General features: G+C 41.7%; 1 protein-coding gene across 14 annotated transcripts in view; it reads right to left on the minus strand.

Moving 5' to 3' along the window:
• The window catches only part of KIF13A (kinesin family member 13A), a 222,749-nt gene that overhangs the window by 47,001 nt on the left and 157,346 nt on the right, over positions 1-18,402 (minus strand). For 7 of the 14 annotated variants that reach the window (XM_064363010.1, XM_064363004.1, XM_064363005.1 and 4 more), the window contains exons 16-20: positions 18,143-18,309; positions 14,335-14,454; positions 9,885-10,098; positions 2,777-2,939; positions 558-698 (exon numbers count right to left, since the gene is read on the minus strand). In XM_064363010.1, the coding sequence (XP_064219080.1) occupies positions 558-698; positions 2,777-2,939; positions 9,885-10,098; positions 14,335-14,454; positions 18,143-18,309 (805 nt within the window). The remainder of the gene's footprint in view (positions 1-557; positions 699-2,776; positions 2,940-9,884; positions 10,099-14,334; positions 14,455-18,142; positions 18,310-18,402) is intronic. The other 7 variants (XM_064363016.1, XM_064363009.1, XM_064363012.1 and 4 more) reach the window with 1 other exon arrangement.

Consider the following 18,402-nt stretch of genomic DNA (forward strand, 5'->3'; position numbering starts at 1 on the left):
GAAATGTAGTAAACATGAAGCCAAATAAGAATCTACTATATGTTTTCTTCATTTAGTTCCCATCTGTGTGGGGATCACATGTTATAGTACTGATCCAACTTAGCACTTCTTTCAAAATCACTTGTACTTTATTTTCCTAATATATCACCAGCACTTCTATGTATGTGTGATGCTTAAATCACTTATAGTCTCTGTTTATTTTTAAATTTTTAATTTTTTTTTGAGACAGTCTCCCTCTGTCGCCCAGGCTGGAGTGCAATGGTGCTATCTCAGCTCACTGCAACCTCCACTGCCTCTCGGGTTCAAACGATTTACCTGCCTCAGCCTCCTAAGTAGCTGGGATTACAGACTCCTGCCACCATGCCTGGCTAATTTTTGTATTTTTAGTAGAGACAGGGTTTCACCATGTTAGCCAGGCCGGTCTCGAACGCCTGACCTCAGGTGATCCGCCCACCTCAGCTTCCCAAAGTTTTGGGATTACAGGCATGAGCCACCATTCTCGGCCCATATTCTGTTTTTAACGTAACCAAATCTCCTTTACATTTTGTTTCTCTTACCTCAGGAACTTTTTCCTTCCATTCTTGGTAAAGGTCTCTCATATCAATTAACTTATTCTCCAGCTTCTCAATGGTCCACACTTGGGTGCTCTTTCCTTTCCTCCTCACTTGGATAGCTGGCTCACTCACTATTGCACCTCTCTGCATAAGGAAGATAAACAAAACAAACACTGTTATAACTCCTTTTTCGATTGCTAAATGCTAAAGCAATATATATACAATAGTAACAGAGTAAGTTTGCAAAACACATGAAAGTATACAAAAGAAGATAAAATTCTACCACTTAGGAGACATTCTGGTTTATTTCCTATCTTCTATGTACACTCAGGCACACTTTTTAATTTTTATCACAATCAACACCAAACGAAAGTATAATTTCACACCCCAATCCTCTCACGAGTTTTGATACCGTCACCACTTTTCTTGTATTATTTAATATCCTTCATAAGCATGTCTTTTTTTTTTGAGGTAGGGTCTTGCTCTGTCACCCAAGCTGGAGTATAGTGGCATGAGCCTGGCTCACTGCAGCCTCAACTTCCTAGGCTCAAGCAATCCTCTCACCTCAGACTCCCAAGTAGCTGGGACTACAGTCATGTGACACCATGGCTGGCTATTATTATTTTTTTTGTATTTTTTGTATAAATGGGGTTTCGTCACATTGCCCAGGCTGGTCTCGAACGCCTGTGCTCAAGCAATCCGCCCACCTTGGCCTGCCAAAGTGCTAGGATTACAGGCATAAGCCACCAGGCCCGGCCATAAGCATGATTTTTTAATGGCAACATAGCAGTATCCAAGGCACATGGATTTACTACACATTTGACTAATTATTCTATTGTTCAGCATCATGGCTGCTTCATGTTTTTGCTATTATAAAGTCCACTATGATAAGCATCCTTGTATATAAAGCTTTATGGATACTTCTATGACTATGGGCTTAGAATAAATTTCTCAAAGGGGAACTACTAGATCAAAAGACTAAAACCCAGCAAGACTGATAAGACACCCCCTGACTCATTTTCTAGGTTGATTGCTGAACGGAAATGAATGGATGAAAAGTAACCTTCTTTCTTTTTTTAAATTTAGTTTTCTTTTTTTCTGAGTCACAGAAAAAAAATTTTCTGGCTGGGCACGGTGGCTTATGCCTGTAATCCCAGCACTTTGGGAGGCTGAGGCAGGTGGACCAGGAGTTCGAGACCAGCTGGCCAACATGGTGAAACCCCGCCTCTACTAAAAATACAAAATTAGCCGGGAATGGTGGTGCATGCCTGTAATCCCAACTACTTGGGAGGCTGAGGCAGGAGAATCACTTGAACCAGGAAGGCAGAGGTTGTGGTGAGCCAAGATCCTGCCATTGCACTCCAGCCTGGGCAGAAAGAGAATGTCTGTCTCAAACAAACAAACAAAAATGAAAAACAATTTTCTTCAAAGTTTTTCCCTACAGGAAAAATTCTTCAAAGTGAATGACAGGAAGTGAAATGACAGGAAGCTCCTAAATGCCTGCAGGGTTCTGGGTATTTGAGGCCAGGTATTATAAAAAGTCTTCCTTTTTTGTGGAATTCACACTTAAAAAGGTACCATAGCTGGCCGCACACAGTGGCTCACGCCTGTAATCCTAGCACTTTGGGAGGCCAAGCAGGTGGACCACTTAAACCAGCCTGGCCTACACAGCAAAACCCTGTGTCTACTAAAAATACAAAAATTAGCCAGGTGTGGTGGCACGTGCCTGTAATCCCAGCTACTAGGGAGGTTGAGATAGGAGAATCGCTTGAACCCGGGAGGCAGAGGATGCAGCACGCTGAGATGTGCCATTGCACTCCAGCCTGGGTGACAGAGCGAGACTGGGTCTCAAAAAAAAAAAAGAAGGTACTATAGCTTATACATATCCCCCATTTCAGAAAGGGGCATTTAATGGAAAAAAAAAAAAAAAAAAAAAGCAGGCAAAATATGTGTTTCTAGTTTAATTGTTTTAAAGAAGGCATATAAATTAGGAAGTCCTTCAGCCACTAAAATTCTGTGTATTCTGCTTATTACATATCTAAGACCGTCATTTAAATAGCATTCATACCCAACGAGGTATATAAAGAAGGTCTTAAAAAAATGAACACCTCTGGCTGACATGAGGATCCCCTCAGGAATGTTTCTGGGGTTTCAGTGTGAGGTCCTATTTTACAATATTGACTATTGTGCATCCTGCTGTCTCACTTGAAGGACATTCTTACCTTCCTGTTGGCACTGAGGTTTGCAGCAGGGATCTGAAGAGTCACCTGGTAATCGGTGAGTTTGCTCATTTCCTCAGCCAGGAAGTTTGCTTCCCTCACCAAGGTGTTAGCTTTAACCAGCTGCTCTCGCAGTTTTGCCAGGCTTTGTCGGAAGAGTTCATCCCTGCATGTCACAGAAAAGGAAACGAGAAAATCTAAAAGAAAACTGCAATCTTGTTTCTAAGTGAGCATCTTATTAGAAAATGGTAGAAAACTCCTCTCACGCAGTGTTTTTAAAACTATTTTTACCAGACTACCTCTAATCCTTCCCTCCTGTTCACAGATGGGCCATCTGTTGAGAACTACTGATGGGGAGCAAATTGTTGAGTGACTTAACTGAAAATCACGTTTCAAATTATGTAACATTTGAAAACGATCAGATTGTGATACGAGGATGTAAAAAACCAATATGGGAATCTTTGGGAAAAACAAATGATGATTATGACTTGTGTGTGCTGTGGAAGGGCAGTGGGGCCAGGAAGGGTTGGCAGATGAGAGAAAGCTGGAGTTAGAAGAAAGTATTTTTCATGACTTCCACAGCTGATAAAAGTCATGCCCTAGTAAGGTAGTTCTGCAGTAGCAGAAATTCTTTTTTTTTCTTTCAATTCTTTATACAATACTACTTGCTGATAAAAAGCTTCTCTAATATCCCAACTTGGTCAAAACCCTCTTGTATGTTCTCTCAGCCCCATGCCTTTAGCCTCCATAGCATTTGCCATAGTTAGAACTTTTCATTTTTACTTGTATAATTATTTGTGTAATATCTGTCTCCTACTAGGCTGTAAGTGCCCTGGGGCAGGAATCATGTCCTTTTTTGCTTGCACTACACTAGTCTCTGGCCAAGTGTATGACCCCTCATAGGATATTCAAAAAAGACCCAATGAATAAAGAAAAGAGTGCTTCTGGATTTCACATGTCAATATGGGTTCAAAAATCATTCCATCTAGTGATCGCTCTGTGCCAAATATAACTTCTCTTTTCCACCATTTATACACTGCAGGAAACTCTTACATCATAGAAAAATAATGAGCTCAAAGCAACCAAATCTCTACTCCTCACCTATCACCTTAGAAATGACAGAGGACGCACGCTGTGAGGATGCTAATGTAAAGAAAACAGTTTCTTAAAACGGTATTACCGATATTACCGGCTGGGGGCAGTGGCTCATGCCTGTAAACCCAACACTTTGGGAGGCCAAGGTGGGAGGATTGCTTGAGGCCAGGAGTTCAAAACCAGCCTGGGCAACATAGCAAGACCTCATCTTTCTTTAAAAAAAATAAAAAAGAAAGAAAAGAAAAGAAAAAGAGATAGCCAAGCGTGGTGGCTCACGCCTGTAATCCCAGCACTTTGGGAGGCCGAGGTGGGTGGATCATGAGGTCAAGAGATCGAGACCATCCTGGTCACCATGGTGAAACTCCGTCTCTACTAAAAATACAAAAAATTAGCTGGGCACGGTGGCACGCGCCTGTAATCCCAACTACTCAGGAGGCTGAGGCAGGAGAATTGCCTGAACCCAGGAGGCGGAGGTTGCGGTGAGCCGAGATCGCGCCATTGTACTCCAGCCTGGGTAACAAGAGAGAAACTCCGTCTCAAAAAAAAAAAGAAAAGAAAAGAAAAAGAGAGAGAAAAAAGGTGATATTATTTTTCCAGTCACCCATGCTTAGATTTGTTCAGTTGGCTCAGTCTCTTCTCTTTTCTACAATGTCCAAAAAATAAGGCTATTGACTCTTCCTTTGAAGCATCTCCTAAGTCTCTCTCTGTGTGTTTTATCATATTCCTGGCTCAGGTTCCTCACACCCTTCCCAATAATCTCACAGCACCCAGGCTCTTCTTGCTCCACTACAAGACAGTCCTTATCAAGCCCTACCTTCCTCAGGTCATTCCTCAGCTCAAGGCCTTGCAGGGCTTCCTCTTCTCCCATAAAATAAATCCCAGACTCTGAGTCTGTGGCCTCCCACAACCCCTATCTGATAGTTTTGAGCTTAATTTTCCCTGCTCTTCCATAAATTACCTTCTAGACAGTGGTCCCCAACCTTTTTGACAGCAGGGACTAGTTTCATGGAAGACAGCTTTTCCACGGACCGATGTTGGGGAGAGGGAGAGTTTTGGGATGATTCAAATGCATTACATTTATTGTACACTTTATTTCTATTATTATATTGTAATATATGATGAAATAATTATACAATTCACCAAAATGTAGAATCGGTGAGAGCCCTGAGCTTGTTTTCCTACAACTAGACAGTCCCATCTGGGGGTGATGGGAGATGGTGATAGATCATCAGACTTTAGACTCTTATAAGGAACATGCAGCCTAGATCCCTCATATGCACAGTTCATAATAGGGTTCACGTTCCCCTGAGAATCAAATGCACTGCTGATCTGACAGGAGGTGGAGCTCACATGGTGATGCCAGTGAAGAGCAGTGGCTGTAAACACAGACGAAGTTTCGCTTGCTGGCCCACCATTCACCTCCTGCTGTGCAGCCTGGTTCCTAACAGGCCATGGACCTGTACCAGTCTGTGGTCCAGGGGTTGGGGACCCCTGTTCTAGACTATACAAAACAGTTCTTTTGCAGTCTCCCAAATACATCTTATTGTCCTCCATTGCTTCCCATCTGTTCAAGCCAATCCACCCATCCAAAATGTCCTTCTACTTTTTCTCTGCTGGTCAAACTCTGCCTCTCAAATGTAATTGAAATCCTTCCATCTCCCTGAAAATCTCTGTAGAAGACTCAGCTTCACTGAGGTCTCATCTTCCACTGAACAACCAACAAGCTTACTGTGCAGTCTACCCACCTGGCGATTACATGCTTGCTTGTCACTCAATACAGTCACACAATCAAAGCACATGATAGTTACTAAATACCTACCAGGTGACCACATCATTCTAGGCAATAGCGATACTTCAATAAATGAAATGGATTCCCTGTCCCCTGGAAGTTATTTTCCAGGGTAGGAGATAGAACACACACAAATAACTATTAATATATAATTATAACATTTCCTATTGTTGAATAAAACTGTTCTTTAATTTACTATTATGACTTAAGTTTTCACCAGTTTATATCTTGTTTCATACTACATTCTAAGTGTACAAACAGAATAAATGATACCTGTAGCTTTCTTTGTAATTCTTACCAGTGTTTAAGTACACTTGATTTTCAACCCATCAACATTCATGTAGGTAAGAGTCCTTCATTATTTCACAACCCATCATCATGTACTTAGGTAAGAGTTCTAGCTTCTTATATAACCACATACAATTAATGACATCTTAATTCTATCCAGTGAAACCTGACAAAAATCAATAAGGCAACTATTCTTATGCCTTTGAATGACAATCCCAAAATATCTCCTTGTCTTCTTTTTTTTTTCTTCCTTCCTTCCTTCTTTCTCTCCCTCCCTTTCTCTTTTTTTTCTTCTATCTCTCTTTTTCTCTCTTTCTTGGAGATAGGGTCTTCATATGTTGCCCAGGCTGGATTGCAGTGGCTATTCAGAGGCATGATCACAGTGCACTACAGCTTGAAACTCCTGGGCTCAAGTGATCCTCCCGTCTCAGCCTCTGGAGTAGCTGAGACTATAGGCATGTGCCACTGTACCTGGCTTCTATAGTTTTTTTTTTTTTTTTTTAAAGAATTTAAACCCCAAAGAAAATCAATCTGGAATTAAGGGAAATGAAAAAAAAAAGTATTTTTTAACGATTTAACTGAAAAACACTAAGATTAAAAGCAAACCACCTTCTTTACTAGCTGCTTTTTAAAAAAAATTTAAATATTTTGACTTTCATTTTAGGTTCAGAGGCACATGTGTAGGTTTGTTATATAGGTAAACTCATGACTTGGGGGTTTGATGTACAGATTATTTCATTACCTGGGTAGTAAGCATATTACTGACAGGTTTTTTTGTTTGTTTTTTTCTGAGCCTCTCCTTTCTCCTCCCACAGGTCCCAATATCTCTTGTTCCCCTCTTTCTGCCTATGGGTTCTCATGATTTAGCTCTCACTTATTAGTGAGAACACGTGGTATCTGGTTTTCTCTTCCTGCATTAGTTTTCTAAGAATAATGGCCTCCAGATCCATCTATGTTCCTGCAAAGGACATGACCTTGTTCTTTTTTATGGTCGCATAGTATTCCATGGTGTACATGTATCACGTTTTCTTTATCCAGTCTACCACTGGACATTTAGGTTGATTCCATGTCTTTCCTATTGTGAACAGTGCTGCAATAAACATACACATGCATGTGTCTTTATCAAAGAATAATTTCTATTTCTTTGGGCATATATTACCCAGTAGTGAGATTGCTGGGTAAAATGATAGTTCTGTTTTTAGCTCTTTGAAAAACTACCACATTGCTTTCCACAATGGTTGAATTAATTACACTCTCACCAACAGGGTATAAGGGTTCCCTTTTCTTTGCAACTTTGCCAGAATCTGTTATTTTTTGACTTCTTAAAAATAGCCATTCTGATTGGTGTGAGATGGTATCTCATCGTGGTTTTGATTTGGATTTCCCTAATGATTAGTGATATTGAACACTTTTTAATATGCTTTGTTGGCCACATGTATCTTCTTTTGAAGATACTCCTACTTTTATATTCTTTAGTAAATAGAAAGGATATCAATGGGTACAATTATGCCAGTTACCCACAACAGCTAGCTGTTGCTTGGCGTAAAGCCACCAGCTCATAGGAAATGTGTTCTTTAGAAAAAGGACCATCTGATAGCCTTTGTCTGTTTCTTTCATGCACAATAAAGCATAAAGAGTAACATAAGGCCTTTATGACTGTAATCCCAGCACTTTGTAAGGCTAAGGTGGGCAGATCACCTGAGGTCAAGGGTTCGAGACCAGCCTGGCCAACATGGTGAAAAGCCATCTCTACTAAAAATATAAAAATTAGCCAGGTGTGGTGGCGAGCATCTGTAATCCCAGCTACTAGGGAGGATGCGATGGGAGAATTGGTTGAACCTGGGAAGCGGAGGTTCCAATGAGCAGAGATCACACCATTGCATTCCAGCCTGGGTGACAAGAGTGAAACTCCGCCTCAAAAAAAAAAAAAAAGGTACATAAGTATGATAAATCTTCCTATTTCAGTATCCAGACAGGTGAACGGGTAGCTCCAGGGGAAAATGTAACTGACTCTCTTCTCTATTTAACATTAACAAGTGCATGACTGCTGTGAGCCTTTCCATGCAGGGCAGGGTTCCCTCTTCTCCTCTTGGGAGTCACCTCCCCCAGGTGTGGCCTGTATTCTGCATCTCACTGCTAGTGAGAGACGCAGTGTGTGTGTGAGTACAGGAAGAGCTCTAGAGTAAGACTGCCATGGCTCTGATGCCATCGCCTAACTTACCAGCTAACTGACCATCTGGGCAAATCATTTTACCTCTCGGCCTCAGTTTCCTTATGTGTAAAGGTAGTAGCAGTTGTGAGGATTAGAGGAATACAGGAACAGCAATTAGCACCTGGGACATGGTATAAATGATCTATAGATGTCAGGTGCTACTTTTTCTACTACTGTTAATTATTATCATAACACAGGTATTATTAGGGGACTGCAGAGAGACCTGGGTTCAAACTCTGGCTTCTTCACTTACTAGATGGTTGATTAAAGCAGGATATTTAAACTTATTGCCTGACCTATGAGACAGGGATAATAGTTCCTATGGTGTAGTGCTGCTGGGATGTTAAATAAAATGCCTGGACTATGGCAAGAACACAACAGAAGTCTGCAATAACCTGTTGTCCTTATTGTGGTGGTGGAGATTATTACAATTACCATTTCCTCCACCACTCCCTCCTTTGAGAGTTCTGATATAAATATTTTAAAGTCATAAATCTTTTTTTTTTTTTTTTGAAATGAAGAAGTCTTGCTCTTGTTGCCCAGGCTGGAGTGTGATGGCGTGATCTCAGTTCACCGCAACCTCCGCCTCCCGGGTTCAAGCGATTCTCCTGCCTTGGCCTCCTGAGTAGCTAGGACTACAGGTGCCTGCCACCACGGCTGGCTGATTTTTTTTTTTTCTCTATTTTTAGTAGAGATGGGGTTTCACCATGTTCACTAGGCTAGTCTCGAACTCCTGCCCTGAGGCAATCCATCCGCCTCAGACTCCCAAAGTGCTGGGATTACAGGTGTGAACCACCATGCCCAGCCTGAGTCAGGTTCTTTCTCTGTCACCCAGGCTGGAGTGCAGTGGCATGATCACAGCTCACTGAAGCCTTTATCTCTGGGGCTCAAGTGACCTTCCCACCTTAGCCTCTGAAGTAGCTGGGATTACAGGCATGCGCCATCATGCCTGGATAATTTTTAATTTTTTTGTAGAGATGAGGTCTCACTATGTTGCCCAGGCTGGTCTTAAACTCCTGGGCTCAAGCAATCTTCCCAGTGACCCTATAGACACGCACCACTGTGCCTGGGTCATTTTTATCTTTTGTAGAGACAAGGTCTCACTATGTTGCCCAGGCTGGTCTTAAACTCCTGGGCTCAAGCGATCTTCCCAGTGACCCTATAGACACGCACCACTGTGCCTGGGTCATTTTTATCTTTTGTAGAGACAAGGTCTCACTATGTTGCCTAGGGTGGTTTTAGACTCCTGGGCTGAAGGGATCCTCCCGCTTCAGCCTCCCAAAGTGCTAGGATTACAGGTGTGAGCCACTGCACCCAGCCATAAATCTTAAACATTCACATTGAGTAGATTAATCAGCACTGAAGTTGTATTTAAATAGATTCAAAAGTGTGAGAAACAAAAAATAAGAAAAGATGCTTTTGTGTTACAGAAACTATTCAAACTTTCTAAATTTCCATACCTGCCTGTCTAAGCCTTGCAACTTGGCATCATTTTTACTGAAGGGTAAAGGGTTGTGGGGGTAGGAGGGACCCTTAACAGCTAACATTATAGTAAACATACTTAGGGTAGACAGTATTGGTGAAAGGAAAAGCTAATTGCCAGTAAGTCAGATGTGGGAATAAGAATTCTCTGCTAGGTTTGTCCCTGACACGTCTCACAACCCCCTCCCTCAAAGCCCCACGGCCTTGGGGCCTTGATTCTGGGCTGCCCAAGTTGCAGTTCTTACCTCTCCTCTGCCCACTGGGTCACCTTCTGCTGCGCTGTCTGGCTGCTGTAGGCCAGGCGGTCGGGGCCACTGCTCTGCGGCTGCCTCTCAGGGGAGAGCTGCTGGCGGAGTTGCTCCAGTTCCCGCTCATACATGAGCCGCTGCTCCTCTAGGGCACTTCTCTTTTCTTCTAGGTATTGTTTCTCCAGGACCTGAACCACATTTTGAACTGGGTCTAGTGAGCCAAGAGACAAGGCAACGTGTCTTAGCGGCGGCTAAGACAAGCATTCATATCAGGCACTACGGCCTGTGCAGACTTCCTCTAGCAAGAACACTTTTCTGCCCCAGAATCTAGCCTGTCAGTATGCTTTCTGTGAGAGGCCTAATCAGTGAAATCCTCTCAAATTCCTTGTTACTGACACTGCAGATAAATGCTCTATATGTATATATTCTCCACATCCTCCATATTACTTTCTTCAATTTGATGAGCTCATCCTCATGTTTAGATAAATCATTAATATACTACCATCAGATGGGGGAAGAGAGGGGAATGCGATCCTGTCCACTGGGAAGAAAAACTTCATGAAATCTAGGACGACTCCAAACACAGAAGCACGTAAGGTTTCATATTTCTTCATGGTCATTCATTTCTATGTCCATATAGTATTGGTTTTGGTATATGACAAAGATTTATGACTTTCATTACAAATCTTATTACTCTTGAATTTCTCTAAGGTGGGAGGAAACTTAGAGATCACAGTATGTGTTTGAAAATATTGGTTAAGGATACGGTCTGGCAATTTCTCAGACTAATATCTAAAAGGACAATTTACTTGCAAAAATAATAAAAACCTGTTTCTAACATCTCACATCTACAGATACAGCTCTCACCACAATGCACATGGGTGAAAAGGTATAGACGTACTAACAGATCTTGCTCCAATGAGCCACCCTGATGGTTGTGGTGTAGGCAAGACTAGACTTTAAAATGTGAACGGACTGGGCAGGACATTAACTTGGTAATGACCAATGAGCTTGATACTGTGGGAAGATCAAGGCTCTAGCCACAGGTACAAAAGGAGAAAGTTACTGACATGACTAAGTGAGGACAGTGTAGGGAAGCAGAATGTTAGACAATCTCCTAGTAGAACAAGAAAATCATCATCAAAGTTAGTATTTCCCAGAAGTACATCCCAGAGAGATGCATTCTCAGACCAGCCTGGGACATGATTTCCCCCTTGTACATTCACACATTTGCCTGCTATTCAGTGCCATTTATGCTGTTCCCACACACTGGCACTCAGTTTAATTTCCAGAAAAGAAGCTGAAAATTAGTGACTCAGGAGGAATTTTTATATTATCTGATGATAGCTATTGACTGACTTTTCCAAGATACCCTATCAACTTGTAAAATACACATGTAAATTGTACTAATATTCTCTATTAGTATTAAGAGAAAAAGATAACATGCTAGCTTCCAAAAATAATTCAAAACAAAGAGAAACAATTTTTTTTAAATTGCAAGAAAAGCTCAGTACAGGTGAGTTGTTTTAATAAAAATGACAACCACAATGGCAACGATAACTCTACTAGCTCCTGGCTACATCTCAGGTAGAGGTTCCACCTGCTTTGCATGCATCACCTCATGAAAGCTTTGCAACAAGCCTAAGTGTGGATATCATCCCGATTTTAAAAATAAGGAAATAATGGAGCTCAGAAAGGCGAAATAGCTGATCTACTTCACATAGCTACAAAGTGACAGGGTCAGGTTTTGAACTCAGATAACTAAGCAACCAATTGGCTGGGGTAGGACATTCACTTGGTAATAAACTGATGTGGTATTCTTACCCCCAATGTTTTGCTTACATTTAGTATTCTGTAGAGTGATACTTCTAAAAACAATACTGTTTTGTTGATATAAAATTCTAAAATTCAGCATTTTTTTCAAAGGAAAAAAGCTGAAAAGAAAAATTTTTCAAAGAAAAAATTCTTCATAGAGTCCTGATATAAGAGTCCCTAAAATATATCATTTAAAAAGCTGATGGAAAATAAACTGGGGGCCGAGTGTGGTGGCTCACGCTCACACTTTGGGAGGTTGAGGCGGGCAATCACTTGTGGTCAGGAGATCAAGACCAGCTTGGCCAACATGGTGAAACCTGTCTCTATTAAAAATACAAAAATTAGCTGGGTGTGGCAGGAGAATCACTTGAATCTGGAGGCAGAGGCTGCAGTAAGCTGAGATTGCGCCACTGCACTCCAGTCCAGGTGACAGAGTGAGACTCCATCTCAAAAAAAAAAAAAAAAAAAAAAAATTTATTAAAAAAAAAGTAAACTGGGGGGGAAAAAAACCCAAACCCCCCAACCAAAAAAAAAAAAAAAATCTTATGCAAAGATAGATCCTGGGTGGGTAAAACATTATTTATAGAGTAACAATCTACGTATTCCTAAGCATCAGAACTGCTGACAAAGTCCTACAACTTCTAAAAAAAAAATATGAGAAATACGGTAAAATTTTTGAGGGCGTCTGAAGATATTTTAAATGTAAGCTCTAGAGAAGTAAAGTTCTTTCAGAATTAAAAAATATATACACATATTTCTCAAACAGTATATAGGCTCTGGGTTTAAAAAAGGAAGGACAGGGTACTAAAGTACTTGCCATAAATTTATATTTAGACAGAGCCCAACTGTCCTAACTTAGTGTTTATAAATCTTTTCCAGAGAAACTGGAAAACACACCATTTTATAAAAATGCATTATAGGGTTTTTGCTACAAGATGCTGAATAAAATATATAATCCACATTTCCATTGTTAGTCAGTAGTGCAGAAACACACATGATCCCAAATGACTGAGACAGAGGGGATCTCACCCCAAGGTTCCATGCTGACACAGGCCACGTGAGTGAGGCTGTTTAAAACCGCACCAGTCGCTGTCATGACACAGCACTAACACTACTCACCAGGCAGGATGAGTGGCCACCGAAGTGCAGATACAGAAGAGAGAGCAGCTCAATGCGTCCTTCCTCTGAGACTCCCACAGAGTCCTATAAGCCCCATTCCCGGAACGCCCAGATCTGCCCTCACCACATACAGCTCTGGTGGAGGCTTAGGGGCTGAGTTTTTGTTTCACCTCTGATCCCCAACATTAGTCTGGAAACACCTTTCTCACAGACATCTTTGATGGCATTGTCTTTTCAAATCAATTAACCAGTTTCAAGTCTTAACTCCTACACACAGCGTATTTTAAAATAGACCATCCAAATTAGCAAGTCGATCTGACTCTATGATGTGGCCGAGGACAGAATCCAAAGATTATTCAGCCCTTTCTCAAAATACCAACCAAATATCAAGAGATTGCTCACAGGTTTCCCATCACTTTCCTTCTCTTGAATGAACTGTTTTAAAATTGAGTGAGCCAGGTAGCCAAAGCCAAGATCTCAAAGAGGTTAAGAATTTTAGGAAGAAAGAAAGGACCACATTTACTTTGGGCATAGCATTTTCTTGTCCTCATGAGTTTTTTCTTTACTTAGTAGATAACTATGCAATGAGCTCAAACTGACCCATCATCCCAAGAATGGAAAAGAGAAAATGGCACTGGTAGGGGTGCTGGTAGGGGGGTAATTTTATGAGAAAGAGAATTAGAATTAATTCACACCAAAATGTCAAAAATACTGAATTGAAGGGAAATAGGTCTTTGGAGAAAAAAAAGAACTCTTTCTCCCAATTTTTTGTAGAGATGAAGTCTCACTATGTTGCCCAGGCTGGTCTCAAACTCCTGGCCTCAAGCAATCCTCCCACTTTGGCCTTCCAAAGTGCTGGGATTACAGGACAGTGACATCGCACTTGGTAAAGTTGCTCTTTCTTTAGAGCTGCCATTGACATTGAAAAAAGAGATGATTCCTATTTTGTTTGATTCCTATTTTAACCCTTGGGAAGAAGGCATTATTGTCCACAGATACTAGGTTTCTTTTTACTTTTAATTAGATCAGTATTTACTCTAGAAACTCAAAAATACATTATTCTAACCTACTACTGGGATAATGTAGGTGAATGTATGTCTGAAAGTACCACTGAGAATTGCTCTGCTGTCAACAGCAATGAAGCCATCAATAACAGCAGTAATAATACCATAATACTTCTCAGTGCTGTTGTAAGCATAGAGAAGAATAGCTGCTGTTAGATTTTAACCGAAATCTGGGAGGCAAATGGAATTGGGACATGGGGTGTGTGTGTGTGTGTGTGTGTGTGTGTGTGTGTGTGTGTGTGTGTGTGTGTTGGTGGGGGGGATGTTTGTAATTGAAAAGGAACATTCCTCAATAAAGAATACAGAGCAACTTCATCAGCCAGAAAACTCCAGCTTCTTCCCAATCATGTTAGTTAGATTTTTACCAAAGCATGGAGCATAAGCATCTATCAGCAACAATGCTAAAAACCAGCCAAGCTCCCTCATGCCAACGCCAATCGGTTAAAAACCTTTATCCCAGTGTTTGTGGAGGAGCTTCGTCTGAAACCACATGAGAGGGAAGAGGATCTTCAAATAAGACCACCAAGGGGATGACCACCAGGCAGACAGGCTTATTATCGGGAAGCCACCTAGCAATAGAGAGGAATCGCAGTGAACACCGTCCAGCCACCAGCATGTCAGCACTTGCATCAGAGACTGTGTGCATGTCCCAGAGGGAAGCTCCACTGGAACTGGGTAAACGGTAGGGTAGGGGGAAACATAACTTTGTTTTTTTTTTTGAGACGAAGTCTTGCTCTGTAACCCAGGGTGAAGTGCAATGGAGCGATCTCAGCTCACTGCAGCCTCCACCTCCCAGGTTCAGGCAATGCTCCTGTCTTAGCCTCCCAAATAGCTGGGACTACAGGCATGCATCACCATGCCCAGCTAAATTTTTGTGTTTTTAAGAGAGACTGGGTTTCACCATGTTGTCTTGTAAATCTTGTAAGCCTCATTCCTGGAATGCCTAGATCTGCCCTCACCACACACAGCTCTGGTGGAGGCGTAGGCGCTGGGCTTTTGTTTTGCCTCTGATCCCCAACTGGTCTTGAACTCCTGACCTCAAGTGATCCATCCACCTCTGTCTCCCAAAGTGCTGGCATTACAGGTGTGAGCCACCGCGCCCAGCCATAAACATGACTTTTATATGGATAAAACCAACACTGGAGAGCAAGGCCTGATCTGGGATACAAAAGAGTAACTCATGTTAACACTGTGCATCAGGTCCCTGATGACTATTGGTTTGGCTGAGAGGATCAGAGGAATTAACAAATGCTTACTAAATACTCATTGGTTATTCAAGGAGTTAATTTATATATAAGCAGGTAGCAATTGATTAAAATAAAAAACCTATGGTCTGGGATGGATACTTGACTAAATTGATACCACCTGTAAACTCTGCAGAGTTAGCGACTAGAGATGTCTAGATCTGTGACATCAGCTGAAGCAATGAGCTCTCTCCAACGGGAGTTCCTCCACCTGGAGTTTGGAGTCTACATCCTCCTGCATACCGTGTATCCACTCAGGCATCCAAAAGATCACTCACAGAAGACTTGTTGCTCAGGCAGGTTGTTAAATGACCCATCAATGTGATTCTGATGTCTGAACATCACTTTGGAATGTCTGGATTCCTCCCAACTAGTGGGGAAGTGGGAGAGTGGAGTGAAGCTTGATTTCTAGCTATGGTCCACCCTGTACTGCAGGGCTAAAATTAACACCCTACTAATCTTAACACCCTACTCTTACCGTTTAAAGGCAGAAATCGACAAACTTTTCTCATAAAGTTTTTTCCCCATTTTTTCTTTGTGGTTCTATTTATATATATTTTTTTGAGCAGAGTTTTGCTCATTGCCCAGGCTGGAGTGCAATGGCGTGATGTCGGCTCACTGCAATCTCCACCTCCTTGGTTCAAGCAATTCTCCTGCCTTAGCCTCCCAAGTAGCTGGGATTACAAGCACTTGCCACCATGCCTGGCTAATTTTCTTTTGTATTTTTAGTAGAGACGGGGTTTCACCATGTTGGTCAGGGTGGTCTTGAACTCCTGACCTAAGGTGATCTACCCACCTCAGCCTCTGAAAGTGCTGGGATTACAGGCATGAGCCACTGCACCTGGCCTCTATACTCTTCATATAAATACATCACACTTGTTTTTCACGGTCTGGCCTTTTCTTCCTTCTGTCTTTTCTTTCTTTTCTTTTCCTTTCTTTCTTTCTGTTTCTTTTCTTTTTCTCTCTCTCTCTCCTTTTCTCTTTCCTTCCTTCATTCCTCCTTCTCCTCCTCCTCTTCTTCTTCTTCTCTCCCCCTCCCCCTCCTCCCTCCCGCCCCCCTCTACTTTCTTTTTTGAGACAGACTCTGGCTCTGTCGCCCAGGCTGTAGTCCAGTGGCATGATCTCAGCTCACTGCAACCTCTATCTCTCAGGTTCAAGTGATTCTCCTGCTTCAGCCTCCCAAGTAGCTGGGATTACAGGCATGCACCACCTGGGTAATTTTTGTATTTTTAGTAGAGATGGGGTTTTGCCATGTTAGCCAGGGTGGTCTCAAACTCCGGGTCTCAAGTAATCTGCCCGTCTAAGCCTCCCAAAGTGATGGGATTACAGGAGGCACACCACCATGTCTGGTCTAATTTCTGTATTTTTAGCAGAGATGGGGTTTCACTATGTTGCCCAGGCTGGTCTTCAAGTCTTGGCCTCAAGCGATCTGCCTGTCTTGGCCTCCCAAAGTGCTGGGATTACAGGCATGTGCCACCACACCCAGCTAATTTTTGTATTTTTAGTAGAGACAGGGTTTTGCCATGTTGGCCAGACTGGTCTTGAATTCCTGACCTTAGGTGATTTGCCCGCCTTGGCCTCCCAAAGTGCTGAGATTACAGGCTCCAGTCACGGTGCCTGGTCCTATATTTCATTTTGATAAATAAAAAAATAGGCCCCCTGAGGCAAAAACTTCATAAACAGAAATCAATGAAAAGATCAAAAGCTTTATTCCTGCAACAGAATCTCCAATCTGATGTGCCAGAGATCTGACTGATAATTATCTCACCATGTGCTCGCCTTGGCAGCACATATGCCAAAATTCTCTATGCTCAAATTCTTCCTAGATAGGCTTATTCAAAAAGTAAAGTGAGAAAGCCAATATTTAAGGGAAGAGGCTCAACTGTGAAAAACAAAATGCTCTCCAAGCCCCCTGCCGGGTAGAGGCTGCCTGTCTTAGGGTCCTCCAGGCCCTGAAGGTCCACCCTGGTTCAAGATGGGGAACCTCAGGTGCCGTAAGATCAGATGAATGGGAAGGGGAGGTTGGACTGAGCCTACAAACTGTCTTCTCAGGTGCCCCTAAATGCAGCCTTAGTTTTATCCTCTTAAAATCCTTCTAGTCCCAGAAATGTCATCTTGTGCCTGGTAACAGGAGGACACTGCTGTCTGGCTTCTAAGTCTCAGTCATCAAGTCTAGCAATTAAGAGACAGGGAGATGGGAAAAGAAAAGGCAGATTTATAAAACAACAAAAGAGGAAAGAATTTGACGTGTATTTTATTTAATGCAGGCAGGTGTGTATAGACACAGAAGAAGAAAGAAAATGTGAAGGAACACGGACTTATAGATGTGAAACTTGGAGTATAAGTCAAATAAAGAGGCTATAAAGCATTTCCTATCACTTTTGTAAAAGTGATTTGGGCTTATTAAATAAGTATCTTTGGGGTAAAATCTCCAACTGAGTTTACACTAAAATGCTATGACTTTCATCTTTCCATTAGATTCTACTTGAAATTCCTGAATTTATTTTCACTATCATTTTTGTAAAAGTGATCTGGGCTTATTAAATAAGTATCTTTGGGGTAAAATTTCCAATTGAGTTTATACTAAAATGCTGAAATGTTGTGACTTTTATCTTTCCATTACATTCTATTTGAAATTCCTGAATTTATATTCTCTTGGGGATTTTCACATTCTCAAGGATTCAGATATGACAAACTCCATAATGAGAAATTTGGTAAGGAATTCTGTCAAAATCATTCAGTACTCTAGGCCTGTGGAAACGTTACCACAATTGGCTTGGGAAGAAGAGGTCTCAAAAACGGGACAATCCATATCCTGGTTGTAACTGAGGGAGAAGAACATCTCCTCCAAATCTTGCCATTAGTCATTCACTGATGGCCTTTTAAGGAAATGAGCAGTTTTACGTGTTTAAATGTGGAATGTGGAATGACACTTTACGCATGCTTATCCCTCACTAAATGGTGTGAGATGAGGAAATACCCAAGACACTGGACTATGGAGTGTGGGTCTTACCATTACTATTCAGAGTTTTCATGATAACTTCCATCTGTGCAAATTCATAGTTATAGTCTGGTTCAGAGGAAGCCTCACTGGCTGCATCCAGGTCATGCTCCGGTGGACCCGTTTCTTTCTCAAAGTCTTTCAACCAATCACGACGCTTCCTTTTAGGTAAGTTTATTCTGTGGGGTTTTTCACCATTAGAGAAAATCAACTTGTTTTACACTTGAATAGATAACAGAAAAAAAGTATAAGAAAATATATCACAGAACACA

The sequence above is a fragment of the Aotus nancymaae genome, unplaced genomic scaffold (assembly GCF_030222135.1).
Source record: "Aotus nancymaae isolate 86718 unplaced genomic scaffold, 86718_ANA_hifiasm-v0.15.2.pri h1tg000051l, whole genome shotgun sequence".
Taxonomy (NCBI): Eukaryota; Metazoa; Chordata; class Mammalia; order Primates; family Aotidae; genus Aotus; species Aotus nancymaae.